The sequence below is a fragment of the Canis aureus genome, chromosome 23 (assembly GCF_053574225.1).
Source record: "Canis aureus isolate CA01 chromosome 23, VMU_Caureus_v.1.0, whole genome shotgun sequence".
Taxonomy (NCBI): Eukaryota; Metazoa; Chordata; class Mammalia; order Carnivora; family Canidae; genus Canis; species Canis aureus.
Genome location: NC_135633.1, coordinates 50430290 through 50448234, shown reverse-complemented (window position 1 = coordinate 50448234; position 17945 = coordinate 50430290). Strand labels below are relative to the sequence as shown.

At 33.3% G+C, this 17945-nt stretch overlaps 1 protein-coding gene across 4 annotated transcripts in view; it reads right to left on the bottom strand.

The window, feature by feature from the left end:
- Positions 1–17945, bottom strand: part of CNTN5 (contactin 5) — a 1290695-nt gene that overhangs the window by 88121 nt on the left and 1184629 nt on the right. For all 4 annotated transcript variants that reach the window (XM_077867587.1, XM_077867588.1, XM_077867590.1 and 1 more), the window contains one exon: positions 250–408. In XM_077867587.1, the coding sequence (XP_077723713.1) occupies positions 250–408 (159 nt within the window). The remainder of the gene's footprint in view (positions 1–249; positions 409–17945) is intronic.

Sequence of the window (17945 nt, the reverse complement as noted above, 5' to 3'; positions counted from 1 at the left end):
AGCCACCTATTACAACTCTGAGATCATGACTTGAGCCTGAAATCAAGAGTTGGACACTGAACTGCTTGAGCCACCCAGGCACCTGGAAAGCAAGATAGCTTTATAGAAAGAGGCAAACAATGGTTAATATTGTAATTAATAACAAAATTTCCAGAATTCAAAATGATCCCACTAAGACTGCTAGCAAATATAGCTCATGACAGAAGAAGCTATTCTGGTTGCCTCTGATGTTGTGTTAGAGCCTCTTACTTGTTTTTACTGTTTGCCAGCCCAGGGAGAATGGGCTGCGAGCCTGCAGGTTGTAGGAGGAGATTGGGCTGTGGTTGTCAGCTGCAGGACTCCAGGAGAGTGTGGCTGTGCTTTCGGTGATTTCCTCAACAATCACTACCCCTGGTGGGCCTGGGGGACCTATAGGCAAAAGGGAATGAATAAAGTTAAATACAAGCCATGATGAAGAGCTATGAGAAATTGTATTTCCAATAAAGATCCAATCAAACTATCTAACTGTCTAAATGAAATACATATTTAGTAATGAAAATTGACAGTAGAGAGATGGGATCCAAAGTGGGTACCATGATTTCTGCTGGGAACTTAATTATAGATTTGATTTTTTTCCTAACACTTTGCTTGGAGGCAACTACCAATTACCATTATATTTTATAGGAAAAGAAAAAAAAAACAATTAGAAATACACACAAGAATATGAATGTCAATATTAACTATGACTATGGACATCAACCACAGCTTAAAGAAGCTATATACACAGCTTATAGAGAGTGATTGGCAATGGTATCAGTAACAAAAAAGATCCTATAGTTAACAAAATATTATAGGTGTATGGGCCTAATTTTTAGGCTCAAGAAACCTGCAAGTACAAATACTGTGATGCGACTATCAAGTAGCTTAAACTTTAACAGGGGAAATATCAAGAGCTCTGAAATAATGATAGTTCGGGCCAAAAGGTATATTTTAGAAGTAAGGCATGGACAAATTTTGTGGGGATTTAAATGGAAGGTGTGATTTTGATGGATGATGATGATAATGATGATGATAATGGTGATGATTTGTGATGGGGATGGGAGAGTAGTTTATCAGAGAAGATTATTTTCCTTATGCTCATGAAAAATTGGTATAGAATAGTGATAATCAATCTATGAGCATGTAGACTCTACCTTCAAGAAACAACTGTGGTCTGATGGAGAAATATACCTTTGTATTATCACTTCTTAAAATAGTGATATCTAATAGCATTTAAAAATATGTAGAGTGTTTACATTTTAGTGGTTGGAAAGCATGCCGATTTTCTTATTGACATTCTTCTGTTCTTTAATATGGACAATTCAGGCTTCAAGGATTCTTTTATTTTCAATGACAGCAAACAAAAAAACCTTTTAAGTATTTTGGGTTATTTTCTGAATTAGTCCTACCAGTACCATTCTGGCTTCATTTGACTCCCTAGTCCACATTAATGCCATTGTCATTCACACTATTTGCATCTTTGGTGACAAACTAAACCACATTTATAAGTTCTCAAATCTGAATGGACTAAGTTAACTACTTACTTTCTCTGGCTCTGGTCTTGGCTTTCTAGTCTAACCTTGCTGAGTCAGATTTGATTACAAAGTCTGATCAGGAGGGGCTGAGCTAGACTAGAAGTAGCTAAGAAATGGTGGAGTGCTGGAGAAATGGAGGCAGTTAGTAAAGACCTCTTGGGTAGACAATTTCAAAAGGGAAGGAACAAAGAGATGGTAAAAGCATTGTAAAAGCTTCATGAAGCAAATGACATTTTTAGGAAATGAGAACTGAACATTTTAATCAACTGAGTCCATTCAGATATAAGAATTTTTAAATTTGGTTTGGCTTATCATCAAAGATGCCAATAGTGTGAATGGCCATGGTGTCAAGATTGCCTAAGGAGTCAAGTAAAACCAGAAAGGTGTTAATACACTAGAATAAAAGAAAGGAATCAGGAAAGCATGATGGAAGACTTAAGAAATGGAACTTGTGAAGAGAAAATTGCAGAGTTTGTGATTTAAGTGTAGGGTACTTTTGAATGAGACTTTGTGCTTATTTGGAGTGAAGTGGGGAATATATTAGGGTTGACAAGGTCAAGGATTTATGGAAGAATATGTTTGATGTGTCATCAGTGTGAATATTCAAAGCATTAAAACAGTGGCTAAGGATGAGCTGAGGTAAATAAATGAGATCCGGGTGCTGAAGATGTCTAACAAGTTGTTAGACTGTGGAGGCATAAATATAAAGAGAAACTATAATGATGATAACATAAATAATGATGAGAATATTAACCGTAATTACTGATAGCTACCATATCCTCACTTTACTAAATTAAGGCTTTGTATTACATATTTTGCAAACATTAACCTGTTCATTTATTTCTGTGTCACTGTAGGGTTGACATTATTCTCCCTATTTCATAGAAGACATAAAAGAAATCTCAGAGATTGGTTAGTCAGTAAATAATAAATAAATTTCTTAGTCAATAACTTTATTATATGTTAGGTATTATGGAGACAGTAGGTATCAGAGAATCCATTCTTATGAGGAGATATATTTTTGCTCAAGTCATTCTGTTGGTGAATGGCACAGCTAATATTTGAATTTGGATCTAGTTATAAAACCTGATTTGTCCAAAGAATCAAGAAGTACACAGATCTGTCCTGCTTTCACTGCTAATCTAGAAAGTAGTTTTAAATAAAGAAATGAAAGAAAAAAGTATGTGTTAAGGAAAGGCATGATTCAATTATGTGGTAGAGACAAAGATGGCATTTGAGGGAAGCAGTTAGAACTTTGTGGCAGCCTGTGTATAAGGTAGACACCATTACTTTTTCCTCCCTGTAGTTGCAGGCCATTACCTCATTGAAAGGTGGAGCCTGTTCTTTCACTTCCTTGTATGTGGGCTGGCTTGTCACTATCTGTCTCAAAAGACAATGGTAGAGGTGACACTGCATGATTTTTGAGGAGAGGTTCTAAGAAGCTTTGCAGCTATCAATCCAGGCCTCTTGAATGCTTATCAATACTTATGTCTCCTTAGAAATCTAATTAACCTAAGGCTACCATTCTGTAAGAAAGTCCAAGCTATCATTTTGGAGAACCTTGTGGAGAAAGCTTAATCCAACTTGCTCTCAGCTATTCCAGGCGTCCCAGCCTACACATGCACCAAACATGTGACTGATGAAGCCTTCAAATAACCCCACCTCCAACCACCATGGGATTCATATGCATGAGAGATCTCAAGTACTTGACTGCCTGTCATCTGCCAAAATCATGAGGGCAAATAATACATTGATATTTGAAGCCACTAAGTTTTGGAGCAGCAACAGATAACTAGAACAGACTTCAAAACAGTTTGATTTGAAAGTTTGTTCATAGATTGAGAATTGGTCAGGAGGATCTTCAAAATGCTATGAAAAAAAGCATTTTTTCATAAAATAAAAATTTTGCTAATGCTTTCCAATAGGAATAGTTACCAACATAATTCATTTATTAAGCTCTTTTATATTGTTCCTTTTGTTCTGTTCCATTCCATCTCTTCCTTTTATTCACCTCTTCGAAAAGCATTAACATGATAGAAAATATGATAGAAAATATTGTGGGAAATAACTCTTTGTTAACTTAAAATAATTTGCCTTTCTGAGTATTAATGGTCTACAAAATGTTTAAATTAGTTTTCTTAAATAAAGGTGTATTTCTTTTAATAATAGGTAATTACTACTCTAAAAAGTTTTTAAAAACTTTAGCTAGAACAAAAAGGAATTTATAACATAATTAATAAATTCCCAAGTATTTTTCTCTGTATGTGGCTATTTTCTCAAGTATAGTCCTTAGCAAAATAATAAGTGAGAGTAAACAAGATTTATGTACCCAGGACACTGACTATGGCTGTGCAATTATTTATAATTATAAACCATTGTAAATAAGTAATTGTCCACTAATCATGGAAGGTTTAAATAATAAAATTTTATGATAAAATATTAGCCAGCCATTAAACTAATATTTAGGATTATTTGCTATGTGGGAAATGTTCACAATATAATAAGGGAAAAATTAAAATGAAAAATTATGTAAATATAAATGTATAGTTATTTCCCAAATACATAAAGGAAAAGACCAGAAATAAATGCATTAAAGTATACATGGTAGTTAATATTGCTTGGAAATGACAATATAGATGATAAAAATTTTATTCTTGTTTATATTTTCCAATTCTGCGTAATAAGGATCTAAAATTATTTTTTAAAGTCATTATTTTAAGGAAAGCCTCCATATGGTATGTATGTACTATTGTAAGTATATTCTATTTAACCAAACATTTACTGGAGGCCCATTATGTATAAAGCAATGTGTGGGTGGTGAGAGATGAGTAGGGGAATGATTTATAGGAGAACAAAATAGGGTTCCAGCTCTAGGTGTATTAAAATCTTGTGGTAGAGACAGATCTTTTACAACAAGCAAATTCGAGATAATGATAATGCTATGTTCAAGTGTTTGAGAAGTATATTTTACATCTCATTATAGCTCTTGTTATGTTGCCTATAATTATTTTTCTAAAATTTCCACTTGTCTGAATATCCAACATAGTACTTGGAATATATTAGGCCCTCAATAAATATTTGTAGAAGGAGACATGAGAAAGAAGGGAGAAGAAGGAAAAGAGAAGATAAGAAAGGACCGAGGAGTTGTTTTTAGTTTGGAGTTTTGTGCAACAATTAACAAATATAAGAATGTTTTAAAATAAAGTAATTATCATATAAGACATGGTTCCAGTATAGTAGCTTCTTTTCTTGTTAAAATAAAATATATTTGAAAACATATATATTTGAGTTAACACCTTTTTTTTTTTTAGTCAAGTTGAATAGGATGGTAATGAAATTGGCAGAATAGCTCCATGAATGAGGCAAATAAGGTTTTTTTTGTATGATTTAATAAATTATTAAATCCTATGGACAGATACTTTTCTAAATCTTTATAAATCTAAAGATTTTTATGAATATATTGTAAAAATAGTCTGAAAAATTAATTACGCTTTTTACCTTTTAAGGTAAATTAAGTATAATTTTCAACCATAATAAAAGTGAAAATGAAATTTCTGGTTGTTATATTAGTATTGGCTTGTTAATACTCTATTTATAAAGAAATATACATTTTCACACATTGTATACTGAATGCTGGCCATAATTAGCTTTCTGTTTATATTTAGGAGTGAATTACATTAATATTATATTAATATAATCAATACCCTTATTTTTAAGTCCTGTTAATGATAGACATATTTTTGCCATTTTTTGACTTTTTTTAAAAATCAAGAAGTAAATTATCTCTTTAAAGGCTATATCTAATTTACATTCGACATCTTTGAAAATAGATTAATAAGAAATAAATATCTCACAGATGACAAATATGTGATAATAGCTAGTGTCTGAATATTTTACAGATATCTCTCATTTAGCAGAAATCCATATTAACTTTATAGTTGCTGTAATGACTCAGTATCAGATGGGATGGAATCTGGAAAGTTCTCCTCACTCCCCCTCACTCCACAACAGTGCTATTGTATAGAATCAGTAAAATACATATTTTATCTGAAAATAGGTGATTTAGAAAAATGGACACAATCTCTTCATTCCTTTTTGGTGAGGACTGCTGAGCAAATGACAAAGAACCAAGGCCCCGGACAGAAGCCATGTTCTTGTGAATTTAATTTATTCTCCATCAAGGGCCCCTAGGATTGCTATTAGATTGCTATCAGAGCAACTCATTTTTTGACCTAATGTTCAGTTAGAAAATTTCTCTTGAGAAGACATTGACTTTTAAAGCTGAAAAGGAACCCTCTTGCCCTGTTGATGGGAGTATGAATTGGTGCAGCCACTCTGGAAAACTATGTGGCAGTTCCTCAAAGAGTTAAAAACAGAGCTACCCTATGACCCAGCAATTGCACTACTGGGGATTTACCCAAAAGATACAGATGCAGTGAAAGCCAGGACACCTGCACCCCAATGCTTATAGCAGCAATGTCCACAATAGCCAAACTGTAGAAGGAGCCTCGATGTCCTTTGACAGATGATGGATAAAGAAGATGTGGTCTATATATACAGTGGAATATTACTCAGCCATTAGAAACGACAAATGCCCACCATTTGCTTCGACATGGATGGACCTGGAGGGTACGATGCTGAGTGAAATAAGTCAGTCAGAGAAGGACAATCATCATATGATTTCACTCATATGGGGAACATAAGAAATAGTGAAAGCGATTGTAAGGGAAAAGAAGGGAACTGAGTGGGAAAAATTAGAGAGGGAGACAAAACATGAGAGACTCCTAACTCTGGGAAATGAACAAGGGGTAGTAGAAAGGGAGGTGGGTGGGGGGATGGGGTGACTGGGTGATGGGCACTGAGGGGGGCACTTGAGGGGATGAGCACTTGGGTGTTATATGTTGGCAAATCGAACTCCAATAAAAAAAATATACCAAAAAAAAAAAAAAAAACCCTGAAAAGCAAATAAAGTAGATATCTCCTTGTGACCTCTAAAACCGTTATTGTTAGGCTAAGGACATGAAACAAGGATCTAAGACTATATGTGATAGTTAAACAATGTTTTAGAGCCTTGAAATTTTTAAATGAACTGCAATTACCTAGTTCAATCATGTTATTTTTCAGATAAGAAAGGAGTATTTGAAACAGGAAAATCCATAAAAAACAAAACAAAACAAAAAACAAACAAAAACACCAAAGAGTCCTCCTGCTTTTGGGGGAAAAGTGTTAAAACAGAGTACAGCTTTTAGTCTTGACAACCAATGGAATGATATCTCCTGTTTAAAGCAAATTTGACAAACTAATGTGGTAATAAATAGGAAAATTGTATACCGACTTTTTATGAATCATTACCCATTCTCCTTATAGACAACAATTGGTAGAGGCAGCCAATTGTTGTTGTGTGATTGTCCAAGTCTTCTTGAAGAAAAATTCTTAAAAATTCCTCCTAATACTGTAGCTGACTCCTCTTGCCAAGCAACTTTCCTGGCCCTTTCTCACTTAGATAACATCACTATTTCTGCCTGAATCTGACACCTATTGATTCAACAAATATCCCTATTGTTACATGTTATTTTTTACATTTTCAGAAGAGTCACAGTGTTTTTTACTCTATTTGATTTTTTTCATACAGAGGTTTTAAGTGAAAAACTAAACTTGTTGGGATTTGAAACATCAAGCAGGTCTTTGCCTTACATTGTTTGTAAGGCAAACATTGTAAAAAAAATTGATGCCAAATATGCCATAGTATCTTAAATTGGTTCTATTTTTTATTATTTATTGTTTAAATTCTTTTTTCTTAAGATTTTATTTTTATTTATTCATGAGAGACACAGAAAGAGAGAGGCAGAGACATAGGCAGGAGAAGCAGGCTCCCTGAAGGGAGCCTAATGAGGGACTGGATCCCAGGACGCTGGGATAACGCCCTGAGCCAAAGGCAGACACTTAATGGCTGAGCCACCCAGGCGTGCCTGGTTTTATTTTTAATTCTATAAATATTGCTTGGGGACAAATGCCTCTTACTTCTAAATATATGTAGGATTATGTTTCAGAAAGACAATCACTCATGGAAACAAAGTCCTGAACATGCCTTTCTAACCAAGTAAAGATGAGATTTAGCTACTGTCTAAAAGATGAGATGGAGAGAAATAAAATCTGTAACTCAGGCCACAAAGAGTATTTTGAATGTTTTTAAAGATTTATTTATTTATTTTAGAGAGAGTGGGGAGAGGCAGAGGGAATCTAAAGCAGACCCCCACTGAGCACTGATGATGATGTGGGGCTTGATCTCAGGACCCAGAGATCATGACTGGAGTCAAAATCAAGAGTCTGATGCTTAATTAACTGATCTACCCAGGTGCCCGTGGGGTATTTTCAATTTTTATAATGTAGTTTAATTACATGTAATGAACCATTCAGTACAAAGGACCATTTTGTATAGCCCCAATTTCAAAACCCATATATAAGTGACAACAAAACTTTTTATTAAAAAGTAATAGTTAAATCCTCTTAGCAAAATGGGTATAGAGGGAACATACTTCAACGTAAAAGCAGTATCTCGGCCTTTTGGCTAAGATCAAGTGTAGTAAAAGCAGTATCTGAAAAACCCACAGCTAACACCATACTCAATGGTGAAAAGCAAAAGCTTTATCCCTAAGATTAGGAACAAGATAAGGATGTCCAGTCTCATCACTTTTATTCAACATCGTACTAAAAGTCCAAGCTGCAGCAATCAGACAACAAAAAGAAATAAAATACATCATATTTGACAGGAAGAAATTAAACTACTTGTGGATGACATAATACTATTCATAAAACTCTAAAGATTCCACCAAAAAGCTATTAGAAGTAATAAATAAATTCAGTAAAGTTACAAGATACATAATTATACCCAGAAATCTGTTGAATTTCTATACACTAATAATGAAGTAGCAGAAAGAGAAAATAAGAAAACAATCATACGCACATTGCAGCCCTAGGAATAAAATACATAGGAATAAAGTTAACCAAGGAGATGAATGACCTATACTCTGAAAACTCTAAGACATTGAAGAAAGAAATTGAAGGGGCAGCCCAGGTGGCTCAGTGGTTTAGTGCCGTCAGTCCAGGGCCTGGAGACCTAGGATCAAGTCCCATGTCGGGCTCCCTGCATGGAGCCTGCTTCTCCCTCTGACTAGTGTCTCTGCCTCTCTCTCTCTCTCTCTCTGTGTCTCTCATGAATAAATAAATAAAATCTTAAAAAAAAGAAATTGAAGACAACAAAGATAGATGGAAAGATATGTCATGCTCATGGATTGAAAGAATGTTAAAATGTCCAAACTACTCAAAGCAATCTACATATTCAATATAATCTCTATCAAAATACCAATAGCATTTTTCACAGAACTGGAATGGATAATATTAAAATTTGTATAAAACCCTCAAAGACTTTAAATAGCAAAAGCAATCTTGAGAAAGAAGAACAAAGCTGGAGATATCACATTCTTAGATTTTGATATACTACAATGCTGTAGTAATCAAAAGAGTATGGTATTGGCACAAAACCAGCTACATAGATCACTGAAAGAGAATAGGGAGTCTAGAAACAAACCCATGCCTATATGGCCAACTAATCCATAACAAGAATATACAATGGAGAAAAGACAGTCTTTTCAATAAATGGTATTGTGAAAACTGGACAACTGTATGAAAAATAATGAAACTGGTGTTCTCTTTTGCAGCATATATACTAAAACTAGAATGATACAGAAAAGATTAGCATTGCTCATATAATATATAGATTAACACACACACACACATATATGAAACTACACAACTTTCTTACACTATATACAAAAATAAACTCAAAATGAATTAAAGACTTCAATGTAAGACTTGAAACCATAAAACTCCTGGAAGAAAACATAGGAAGTAATTTCTTTAATATCAACCATAGCAACGTGTTTCTAGGTATGTCTCCCAAGGCAAGGAAAAAAAGGAGACATCAAAATAAAAAAAATTTTGCACAGCAAAGGAAATTATCAACAAGATAAAAAGGCAGCCTACTGCATGGGAGAAAATTCTTGCAAATTATATATTCAAAAAGGGGTTAATATCCAAAATATATAAAGAACTTACACAATTCAAAACTCTCCAAATAATAATCTGATTAAAAATCAACTGAGGCCCTGAATAGACATTTTTCCAAGAAGACATACAAATAGCCAACAGACTCATGAAAAGATGCTCACCATCACTAATCATCAGGGAAATGCAAATCACCTTACACTTATTAGAATGGCTAAAACTGAAAATATAAGAAAAAAGTGTTGGTGATGATGTTGATAAATAGGAACCCTCTTGCACTGTTAATGAGAATACAGATTGGTGCAGCCATTGTCGAAAACAGTATGGAGATTCCTCAAAAAATTAAAAATAGAAATACCATATGATCGTACAATTCCACTTTTGGGTATTTACTCGAATAAAATTGTGACACTAGTTCAAAAGGATATCGTACCCCTATGTTTATTGCAGCATTATTTATAATAGCCAAGATATGGTTGTCAATAGATGAATGGATAAAGAATAAGTGATACACACATAGGAATATTACTCAGCCATAAGAAAGATGAGATCTTGCCATTTGCTACAGTATGTATGGGCCTAGAAGGGTATTATGCTAAGAGAAATAAGTCAGACAGGGAAGTCAAGTACCTATATGTGGAATATAAAAACAAAAACAAATGAATAAACAAACAAAAAGGAGAATCAGCCCTATAAATACAGAGAACTGATGGTTGAAGGAGGAGGTGGGGGCATGGTCAAAACAGGTGAAGAAGAGTGGAGATACGGGCCTACAGTTATTGAATGAATAAATAATGGGTATAAAAGATATAGCATAGGAAATATAGTCATTGGCGTTGTAATAGTATTATGTGATGACAGATGTAGCTATACTTCTGGTGACCATAACATAACATTTAAACTTATTGAATCAGTCTGTTTTACATCTGTAACTAACATAATATTGTATTTCAAGTATAGTCCATAAAAATAATTTTAAAAAATTAAAGTAACAGTCAATAATGTGAGTAGATTTTCTGTAGCACATCACACTTTCATATCTATTAATAACTGGTTGCTGAGGTTCTCATCTTTAGAATAATTATGAAGACTTATGGCATGCCTTATTTAGGAAGTATGATTTTATTGATAATAGATTTTTATACAGGAAAATGTGTCCTGACATGCTCTTGACATACTGGGTTGGCAACATCCAACGTCCTATAGTATTGCATCTTTCCTTCTTTACTTTTTTCTCAGTTACTTCTCTACTACAATTATGTTCTTCATGACTTCTAGAGGGTATTCTTATATTTCTTTAATATTTATTAACCTAATTTAAGTGACCCTTAACAGTAAGAACTGTTCTCAATCCTATGAGAATAACAAACTCTTTTTTTTATTGGGGTTGCATAAGGAAGGAAATGAGTGATAAACAATTCTAATTATTTTTTTTCAAAAACAATTTTGTTTTCAATTAATTTGGTAAAACTCACCATTTCTATCATTATCATCTTTATTATAATTATTATTATCATTATTATCTGTCATCTGTGTAAGAGGTCCCTCAGCATGAAATTCTCTCTCCTCATTTTGAGCATTTAACATCTATTTAGACTTCAAATTTCAAATCTCTGCTTAATTTTTTCTTTCTTTACTTGATAGCTACTAAATTTCAGTTTCTGTGACCTAGAGCCTCAGAATTGCATTTCGTATAAAATGTATAGGAAATTTTAATGCACCATATATTTCAAGAAAAATTGATCTAAAGAAAAGATATTTGTATAAACAGTCTGAAGAATCTTATTCCAGTTCTGAATCTTTATGTAAAAGTTCTGTATAGTTTGTGAAACTTGGGCAAATTTCTGAGCCTCATTAAGCCTCAATGTCTTTACACTTTACAAAAAGGATGGTAATATCAACCTTATTATTGTGAGAATTACATAGGGTAAATGTAAGTAAAAATTACTTTGTAAATAACTATACTTGCACTGGTTGGGCTTCTCAATCAAGCTCAATAGCTTGATAACTTTGACAACATCATATCTCACTGTTTAATTTTTTACCAATGAAAATCATAACCTATGCACCATATTTGGTTCTATCAAGATAAAAAGAAAGATATGAAAATATTTTGAAAAAGAAAAAAGATGTACTCTTATTGGAAAATTCATCAAGCAATATCTTCTGGTGAGCTTATAATGGAAAATGGGGGGAAAAATGCTGAGATGATGACTCAATGCCTACCTTCCAAGTAGAAGGCACTGTGCTAAATGTTATGTACTTTCTAATCCCTACAGAAAATCAGGTATTAATACCTCCTTTCCACAAATGAGACAACTGTGTCTCAGAAAGTTCAGGTGACTCATTCGAGGTCACACAACACCCCGATAATGGATCTGGGGTTCAGTTCTGATTCTTAATTTCATATGTATCAGATTTAACTTTGTCCTATTTATTACTACTCAACACTACTTCACATAATTCAGCACAGACATAGAAAATGTAAATTTTGGAGAATTAAAAATAATTATGAGCAGAGGCCATTTTTTTTGATTGATTGAAAATGAAAATAGAGGTAGAAATGTGTGATAGAAATGAAGTGAATTTTGTGGCCCACTCCCTAACATTTATGCCACCTGTCACAATGTGGTGTAGGGAATTAACCCCCATTCTATGGGTGGCCCTAATTAGTCTATGTCTATTTTTGCAATCTCACCTGCCCCTGTCATGATTGGTTCAGGAAGCTAGTTCTAAGCCAATCAGGTCATGGCAATCTTCTATTGGATGCTGATTCATGGTCTAGACTGGCAAAACCAGATGAAGGGATAGACACTTGTAGATATGTGCTAGTTTCCCCTGTTGTATGGCAATAAGAAAGCACTTAGCCTATATTATTCTTGGCAGTCAACCTACAACCACAATGAGCTTTAGAGTAAGGCCAACATTGTAGAGATGGAATCAATCTGGGTCTTTGGAAAAAAACTTGAGACACTGGATCAATGAATTAAAAAATCTACTTTAGCTGCCTTTAATGAAAGCCAAGTTTATTGTTTCAGCCAATTTGAGTTAGTTTTATTATTTGCAACTTGAAGCACCCTAAGAGACAAAGAATAACTGAAACTCCCTTGGTTTGTGAAAGATTAACACTGGAATAATTCCTTACCTATGCAAATATTGGTTATATTAACAATATTAACATAAATAACCTGAAAAATATCTTCAACAATATCTAATTATAAAAAACAAAACAAAAACAAAACAAACAAACAAAAAAAACAAGGCAAAAACAAGGCAATTGGGAAAACTGACAGAACAGCTGGCCAACTAGAAGCAAACAGCCAGATAGGTAAATACATAACACAATGGAATTATTAAAGTGATTTAAAAATTTACCTATGGGAAAATGGAATGATCACTTTTGGATACAGACTTGGGGCTTATTAAAGATGTACTATTTTAGCCAATGTATTCCTAGGACAATAAAGTTCAACAGAGTATTGAAAATCAAAGAATTTTAAGCAAACTTGAGAAACCTCACTTTATAAACCCATAATTAAATATTCTGTGTTTCTCAGTACTACAGTGACTTAAAAAAAGGAAAATGAAAAGGAGAAGGCTGAAAGGTTTGGGGATGTTACCATGTTTGAACAAAACTGAAACTTGTTGGCTTTGAATAATGAAGGCTAACTGGGTAACACAAGACCTAGTTCTCATGCAGCCCTTGGCATTTTCCAGCCAAAATGACTTAGGAATGTACTTCATATCTCCATATCACAGAAAGTTTTTTAGATACTGAGGCTGGAAGGATTTTTTTTTTTTTTTTTTTTTTTAGTGAAGACTCCGAGAAGACTGTTCCTCTGGGTTAGTACTTAAGATGGAAGAGATGACATTATTATTATTATTATTATTATTGTTGTTATAATTATTATTATTATATAACAGCTTCAAAGAACTGTTTTATGATTGCGCTATAGGGAACTTCTGAAAACCCTATCTTACCATATCGTTCCTATATAGTTTTTTCTCCTATTTCATTGTCTGCTTATTGACATGTCATATGATATGGCAATATATCTAATATTAAATGCGAAAGATTATTGTTTATTCAATTACTACTCCATACACTGTCCATTCTTCTCTATTTATCTGATTTTAAAAATTTAATTATTTAAAGAAAAATAGTTATTCATTCATACATTTAATAATTTGCTTAACAATATTGAGGAAATATCTCTTGTGTGCCACACTCTAGGGAGAGTGATTACTTTCTAGGGAGGGGAAGAAGGCCACTGAACAAATGAATGAGATCATTTAGATAGTAATAAATGCAATGAGGAAAATAAAGTAGGCTGAAGATCAAATGGAAGAGAGATAGGAAACATTAGATAAGAAGTTGAAAAATAAATAAGAAGGAGCCAGCAGCCACATCGTATTATGGGCAGATTCATCAGTGTTGATGAGTTTGGTGCATTGGTGGAACAGAAGAGACTCTGACGTGGTTGAAGCAAAGTGAAGAAAGAAGATAGAGTAGCTGGTAATGTTGGAAAGAACCATAGGAGCCAGATAACAGAGGGATTTGAGGGCAATGGTAAAGAATGTAGATTTTATCTGAGTGTGAGGAGAAGCCACTCTGGATAATAATGAGAAAAGTATAAGGAAAGAAGCCATTGAAAATCAGGGCAAAAGTGGATTGGAAGCCCTCAGAGACTGTAGGAAGATACTGGGGAAAATGGATTTCAGTAATTGAAAATGTTAGTGATTAACTTCAATGCTAAAATTGCCAAACCTTTGCAATAACATTTTAGTAGCAAATGTAAATTATAATGGTTCAGTAAATCACTATTCTAATGTTGTTTTATTGTACTATTGTTGCTTAAAGCTGTCAGTGTAGTTTCAAGGACAGTGGTAATCACTGAGGATGCTTTGCATACCAGTTTCTTGTAATCTTATTGAGCCTGTGGTGATTTTTCTACTTCTGTTGTAAGCAAAACAACACTATCCTTTACCTACACTAGTCTTATAAAATTGAAATTTCATGAAACTTATTCCGGTAGGAATAATTTGTGAAAATGTGTTTGTCATTGGAACTCTGACTCCTTTGAGTTAGATGGGGCTATGTGATTGGTTCAGACCAGTGACTTGTGAGCTTAAATGACTTGTGCCAGTTTTGGCAGAAGCATTTAATTACCAATGTGAGACTTTCCACATCACTCTTTTTAAGATGTTTAAAGAATTCTGTGCTTCTTTTTAGAAAAACACAAACACTTCTCAGGCAATTATCACAAAATTCAGATGAAAGGTAAATTAGCCAACAATTCCAGGTAGTTAAGCAGGCATAAATATTTAATGTAGTTTTACATGAGTAGAGCTTGTGCACACTGTGTATATTCCAATAGAAAAATAATGCTGTCCGTCCTTCGAAGGTGATTTTCTGAAATGGAAAACAGATATTTGAGGATCTATTGTACAAATTATAAGAACAAATAAAAATAATCATACTGCTTATAAAAAACCTCAAGCAACCCAGATACTATCCTGAAATTAATTTAATAAGCTAAATATTACATACATTCTAAGAAAAAATGAGTTTAAGAAATTCTACAGGAAAATACCATATGAGGTGCTAAAATATGCAAAGTGCCATGTCTCTGCAAAGCTTTCAATAAATCCAATATGGGGTTTGTTGTATATGACTCATTACAACTCTGCAATGCAAATTAATATCAAGAAAATAATGTGTGGACTTCTAAATTTGTTCACTCTTACTATTCATTTATGAATAATCTATAGATACCCTTGAGGCTTATGCCCTCAACTATACCATGAAGTGAATTTGAAATTATTAGGAAATACACATTAGGAAATACATTTATAGTCCATTCTTTATAAGACAGGTGCATCTTTGACAATACTATGATTAGATGGTAAGTAGGAAACTTTCTGTTATTTTTTTTCCTGAAGTATACATTTGTATTTACTCTCATTTATTTAGGTTTTTTTTTTTTTTTCATGATTTTCCATACCAACAGCATTTTCTACAAGATACCCATTGAGACTAGGGACATGTTTCATGGTCATGGAAATGAACAAAAGTTGACAACCATGTATCTAGGGTCATTAATTTCATATTTTAACTAACTGAACAAATCAGTAGGTCACTAAGGACTTAAAAAAAGAATGAATATTACCCCTTAAATTGTTAACTTATCTCATAATGGCTGAGAAATAGTGGAGAAAGAACTGTCTTAGAAGTATCTTGATGGCTGCTGTTTTATACTCTGAGAATTTTTTGCTATACAACTGTAAGAAGACATCTACCATTATGGAATGTACCATTAAGAGCTTGGCACAGAATGAAAGATGACTGCTGTCAAATGATGACAGTGAACTTGGTATAATCTTGATGCCATCACTAACTCATTTAGAGAAAGGGAGATAGTGAGCTCTTGCAGAACACTTAAATAGAGCAGTCCTGGAGGTTGAAATAATTTGTAACAGATATTCCATATAATGGATGGATTATAGGGACAGTGACTACCTCATCCAGTGGGGTATGCTTATTAGCTTGGCTTAACATTCTGTGAGCTGAGGTTGTGAGGCAAATATATGAGCTTTGATTTTCTGATACATATAGATTAGGTGATAAAGTGTCTTTGAAACAGTGATTAGGTATTTCAAATAAAGTTTACTAATAACAGTTCTTCTTGAGTTCCCACAGAAGAAATAATTATATGAACCAATAACCTCTGGAACAAAACATATAATTTCAAGAGACTTGTTTTATGCCATAGGTTTGTGTGATGAATGAATACTTAAATTAGCCAAATCAGAATGCTAACACATGAGAATGCTAATGCTTTGGTATAGATGATTAACTTATGTGGTTTAAAAAATATTTCCTTTGCTGGAAATTGTATACTTCTGACCTAGAATATTTTAAAATCTAAGACATAATTTCAGAGAAATCTAAAAATCATTCATACTATTTGGTTTCAATTTTTTAAAATTTAAGTATTTATTTTACAAGTACTTTTTTTTAATGATTTTATTTATTTATTCATGAGAGACACAGAAAGAGAGAGAGGCAGAGACACAGATAGAGGGAGAAGCATGCTCCATGCAGGGAGTCCAACATGGGACTCGATCCCGGGTCTCCAGGATCACGCCCTGGGCTGAAGGTTGTGCTAAACCACCGAGCCATCCGGGCTGTCCCTATAAGTACTTCTAAATCCTTTAGTATCCTTGGTGGTTTATAACAACTTTGTATCTTTTATTTTAATTTTTGCATTACTTTATTGTCATCTAAACTGAAGGTATGGAAAAGTCCTGTATAAACATTCACAGAATGAATATTTAGGTTTTAAAAATATTGCATACTGTGATCTAAATCAATTTTATATGTACTTTGTGCTCATTTTGTGTGATACCAAGTTGACGGCTACTAGATATGCAGATATTGATGATAGTTACTGATATGAGAAAAAATACCTTAGAAGTATCTATTATGGGCTCATCTACACATCTTTTCTGGAATGAAATATAATTTGTGTATTTAATTTTTTAAAACTCTGTCTTTTTTAAAAAAAATTCTTTTGTATAACTATATTTGAAGCCCTTCAGTATTTGTTCTACATTTGGGAAATTCCTTTGTACACTAAGATAGCTATTGTATTTTACTGAAGGATGGAAGCCATCACAATGGAATCTTTGATGCATGTAAATATGTGCTATTATAAACAATCTGCTCCAGGAAAGTGGTGCAAGACTTCATTGCTTCAGTTTACTGAATATACTGAGATGACCCTAATGGAGTTTCAGTTTATCCTAATAACAACGAACCAGCAGAGAACGCAATTACGTCAAATCTATCAACATGCCAATTTGACCCCAGGAAGGAGAGGCAGTCAAAATGTTTCCAATCATATTTAGAATGTATTATCAGGTGCAAGTGAACAAGATGAACAAAATAATCAGAGTATTATTGGATATTTTAGTCAATGGATAATCAAATACCATTTTCCTGCCCATATATACCATGAAGAACAATGATTCATTTCCTTAATCTTAAATATTAGGGAAAGAAAAATTATTTCTCTAGTTAAGAATAGCAACAGAAATATCTACATTTACTGAGAAACATTCTACCATTTGAAATCTAATTTCATTCTCCTATTAAATCTGCAATTTAATTATTATATGCCTATTTTATAAATGAAGAATCCAAAAGAGGTAAAATGACTTGCCTAAGGTTATTCAGCTAGTGTCAGAGTGTGATTGAAATCTAAGCCTGGGTTATTTTTATAATGCTACACTGTATTGGCTGTATAAACTGGTTCCTACCACAGC